This window comes from Phaethon lepturus, unplaced genomic scaffold (genome assembly GCF_000687285.1).
Source record: "Phaethon lepturus isolate BGI_N335 unplaced genomic scaffold, ASM68728v1 scaffold11011, whole genome shotgun sequence".
NCBI classification, from domain to species: domain Eukaryota; kingdom Metazoa; phylum Chordata; class Aves; order Phaethontiformes; family Phaethontidae; genus Phaethon; species Phaethon lepturus.
In genome coordinates this window covers 13,323-18,117 of record NW_010516981.1, presented here as the reverse complement: position 1 = coordinate 18,117, position 4,795 = coordinate 13,323, and the positions used below count along the sequence as shown (strand labels likewise).

The 4,795-nt window shown below is 42.1% G+C and overlaps 1 protein-coding gene across 1 annotated transcript in view; it reads left to right on the top strand.

Moving 5' to 3' along the window:
• Positions 1 to 4,437, top strand: part of DCAF12 (DDB1 and CUL4 associated factor 12) — a gene marked incomplete at its 5' end in the record, with an annotated part of 22,064 nt that extends 17,627 nt beyond the window's left edge. The window contains 2 exons of the mRNA XM_010296235.1: positions 2,483 to 2,667; positions 3,440 to 4,437. Coding sequence (XP_010294537.1) covers positions 2,483 to 2,667; positions 3,440 to 3,598 — 344 coding nt within the window. The remainder of the gene's footprint in view (positions 1 to 2,482; positions 2,668 to 3,439) is intronic.
• Positions 4,438 to 4,795: the final 358 nt, after the last annotated feature.

Below are 4,795 nucleotides of genomic sequence, written 5' to 3'. Positions count from 1 at the left end.
GCTGAACATTGTAAGTCCACATTAACCACAGATCACCAGTGCTGGATACAAAAGCAGGTCAGAGAACAGTTGTTGCTTAGTACAACTGGAACTGGTGCTGGTGTTTACCCCATGTCACCCGGTCTGCCCTACATGAGAAGGTAGCTAATGCTTTTTCGTGCATCTTCTAAGTGATGCTTTTCTTAGCAGCTGTACAGGGAAGTGCAGGCCCTGGACTCCACTTCTTGATCTGCAAGAGCAACTCCTTTCTGCTTGGCTGGCATGCAGTGCAGTGTTGTGTGCCCTTCACTTTATGTCCTGAAGGCAGCGATGTTAATGTAGTTGCACAGCACGGACTCTACTCTACGGTCTACTCCTCGTGTAGGATATGCTACTGCGTCTTTGTTTCCTTCTGGGATTTGTAGAGCCTTCTTGCCTCTCAGGAGTGAGACTCCATTTGCTGACCCAAGTGGTCCAGGTCCAGAGATGGCAGAGTGCTGGCTATGTTAAAGAGCTTATGGTGATCAGTTCTAGGCACAGGTTGTGATTTTAGTTTGATGGGAATGATTAATCTAAGGTACTTCAGCCCCTTAGGAGCCAATTTGAAGTGCTTTCTTGAAAACGTGTTCTAAACATCCTCTTAGTAGTGGGTACATCATAGATTCCTGCAATTAATTTTTGATTGGAGAAAGATCCACAGTTGTTCTACATTTTATAGCTTTTTATTAAAAAATCGCATTGAAAAGTATATGCCATCTGCTTTCATACTCCATCACTTGTTTCTGTTAAGTGTTCTGCTGGGTTGCCTGTGAAGAGCACTTTTGGAGCAAAATTGAGAGGCAGTCCCCTCTTGTGCCTTTTTCCTCTTACCCCAGTGACTGCTTGCTGACTGCAGAGGGCTTAAAGCTTCCTGCATGTATTTGCCAGAGCCAAGCCCTTGTAATGAGGGGGGCAGGAGGAGAGATGTCCCCAGTTTGCTCAGTTGCATTTGTAGTTCTCTGAATTAAAGTGGAGATTCTTAAATGAATCTGATAAATCTAATTCAGCGGGTGTGAGACTTGTGCAGTGATTTCCTACCTATTAAGCCTGTGGCTAAGACTTCACCTCACAACTGGAACACAACAATGTGGCCTTGCCTGTTTTAAGTGCGTGTCGCAGATGCTGGTGGCTGTGGATGTAACACCAGGCTGTGGAGGCGGAAGGATGAGGATGTTTCTAGTTAGGACTCTGTAGAAGGGGGAAGGGGAAACTCCCTGTCTGCATCCACACCTCTCAGATGTCTGATGTCACATGTCCTGCTGGGTGTATTCCGGTACGTTACAAATTCTGTGACGTCCAGTCCCACTTGGTGCAGAGAGAGCTGTTGGCATGTGGATGTAGCTGGCATAACTCCTTTTCTCCTCCTATTTGAATGCTTGTTTAGGTTGTAATTTGGTGGCACTTTAAAGAGGGCTTAAAAAGCCCTGGAGTTTATAACCTGGTGTTATGTTGTGCAGGATGGAACAGCATAGCTGTGGCAGGGTTTAATCAGTGTGGAAGAGTTGTTCAGGGTATAGTGCTTACACAGAACAAATCTTTTGCACAATAAATAGAGATGAGATGACAGGACATTGTCCAAATTGCGAATTCCTACACAGAGAATCTTCCCAAGACTGTTTCAAAGGGATCCTTGTGTAGCTGAGGCTACAGATTCAGATTTTGTGAAAACAAAATGTGCTCCTATTACTCAATCTAATAGCATAACTGAATTGTGCTAAAATGTTTTGTTTGGACTTGAAACTTGTTGTAGTTTCCCATGTGCTGGCATAACATGGTGTTGCTTAGGTTGTAGTATTCTTAAGTCTGTTTTCATTGCTGGATGAAGTGCTAAAAGTGCCAGCTACAAAGAGTAAGGTGTGCTTGCGTGAGAATGTTTGAGCAAGGATAGCTTCAGAATTATTGAAGAGCCCAATCTGTCTTAGAAGCAAAGTGACTTGTGATTATTATGGTTATACTTGCTTACAGCTAGTCTGTTGATCAGCAAAATGCACTTGGTGGCTGCTGGGACAGTAATTTTCCTCACATGGTCACTTGTCACAAGTGGGCAGATAGCTAGATAGGGTGTGAGCTCATGGAGGAAACCAATGTGGTGCTCGTTCCTCTGATGCTGCCATGTACTTGCTCACGGTGTGTTCACTTAGAGACTCGTGGCAGACAGAACAAAGCTGCTCTTGACCCTAAATGGCTATCTGGCAGAGCTGGAGCCTGCTGAGGATGAAGCTTCTTACTGTGTACCACTAGTGTAGCTGATGGCCCCAGAGGAGAAGTGGTATATGTAATTGAAGCTGCTGTTTCAGTAGCATTGACGGGATTTATCTGTACTGCTCCATAGCAGTGAGAAAGCTTCTGTATTGTGGAGAATACTAGTAGGTAGTTCCTCTTAAAGAAAATCTTAGCAGTAGCACTGCAGAGCCAGTGTATCCATCTTCCTTACTGTGCTGTATGTCCCTTCTCTGTTTGACAGGTATTCGTTCAGTGAGCTTCTACGAGCATATCATCACAGTGGGAACGGGGCAAGGTTCCTTATTGTTTTATGATATCAGAGCCCAGAGATTCCTGGATGAAAAGCCCCCACGTACCTGCTACGGACAGAAGCAGAAATTAGGAGGAAGTGAAATTTTGAAGTTGACTACTGGAAAAGGCTGGCTGGTGAGTAGCTTGGAGCTGTAGGAGACCTTTTACACAGGAGTGCCATAGGGCTCAAACCAGTTCTTTGTGTAGCAATGGGAACTATTGTATGAAATGTGTCCCGTAAAATAGTGGTCATGTAACCAATGACTGTAATAATGAAAAGCAAGAAGTACTGCAGAATTGCCTTCTACAAAAGCTTTATGAAAAAGTATTGAATGGTTTGTTGCTGGAGTGTAAGGCATACTGACTGCTTTCCTTATGCACTAATTCATAAATGAACTAGATTTTCTATCTGTATTTTCAAATGTCACCTAACTTCCACTTCTCAGAACCTTAAACACAAAATACATTCTCTTCCTTCAAAAGCATGCTACTCTAGTGTGGTACTCAAAGTTAGAGAGATAGAATTTAATTGTGTGCAATTTTAGAAACTGTCTTCCTGAGGTAATGCATGGAGGCACTTGAGTTCAATTTCCTATGTATTATCATAAAGCAGTTAATGGCTTTGTCCAATTTCTCTCCATTATCTTTTGTATCATTGTGATGTAACTTTAAAAATGAAAGAAAGTTGTTATCTTCCCTATATCCCTTGCCCCTTCAATGTTTGGCCCAAATGTCCTCGGAAAAAGCTTCAGGAAACTCTGGTATCTTCAGGTTGACCTGTTTGAAGCTTCAGGGAATAGTCACAGAAAAGATCCCTTTTTAGGCTCTGGAAGCTGCCTTCTGCTTTTGTGAAACAAGGTTTTGGGTTTGTTTGGCAACAATAACAATCTAAACTTTTCTTTAACAGAATCATGATGAAACCTGGAGGAATTATTTTTCTGACATAAATTTCTTCCCAAATGCTGTTTACACCCACTGCTACGACTCGTCTGGAACAAAACTCTTTGTGGCAGGAGGCCCCCTTCCATCAGGACTTCATGGGAACTACGCTGGTCTCTGGAGCTAATGACAACTCTTTATAAATGCTGATCTTTACACAGATTTCCACTTTTCTTTTTCTTTTTTTTAACAAGAGAATTGTGTGATGCCATTGATTTCTGATTTAAATGCAAGTTATTTTTTGGCAGCGTTTTCTGTTGGTCTCCAACAGTTTTGTACATCTTTTTGAACCAGTTTTTTGCTTTAACCTCCTTGATCCTTTATATGAAAGGTTTTTGAAACCCCTTTTTATTGTATTTACTCCAAATGACTCTTCCCCCACATTTAGGCTATCTTGGCCACGTGCCCCCTCCCCTACTTTGCTGTGAGGTAGGATTCTTTTCTTATAGAGTGGTTGCTCCTGGGCTTTCTGTGAAAGTCTAGGGGCTGCGTGTGAGCAGGTACATTGTGTCAGTTACATTACCTGGAGTGAGGACTACTTGTAATTAAAAAAATATTAAAAATATTTATAAGAGATAAGCTACTACTTTATCTGCAGAGCCTGGCCCTGGCCTGGGTTGATCTTATTTTTTAAAAGTACAAGTCTAATGACATTGTTTATATGTAGAGGAATACAGTAATTCTAAGATGTACTTATTGGAGCCCAGGGATGGATACCCCAGGGGTATTGCCCAGCAAGCCCAAACTGCAGAAGCACAGGAGTTCTCAAAAGTTTGTTTGTATTTGAAATGTAGTTTTCAGCAGTGCCAGGAGGAAAAATTGATCTTCTCTTCCTTCTCTGCCTGTCCCAGGTATTAGCTTGCACAACTGGAGTTTGCTTTCTGAAGCATGGCTGTTGCAGGGTAACATTACATTGAGAGCCTGCAGAGGTGCTGAGAGGAAATGGAGACTAGGGACATGAGTGTTCTTGTCATTCAAAATGAATTAAATCTACCCATTTTCCAGTTGAGCGAAGCTTCCTGAGCATGTTGCTGCAGTAGCTCATGGCTTCTTCATAAACTGCCTAAAATCCAGGACCTTTTTTGTCCCAGTTTGTGGAAACTTTACCCTGATTTCCAGTTTGTGGAAACTTTACTCTAAAATTTTAGCTGTTCTGGTTGGCCATCTTCTCTAATAAGCCAATGGAATAAATAAAGTGTTTTTTTTCTCTAACGTTAAAGACTGCATCTCAGACTTAACACAAGCTAGAAGCTTTCCATGTAGCAAGATAACTTGCTGTTATCTTATATTGCGCTAGCATCTGCTGTCATCCTGCTTGCTATAG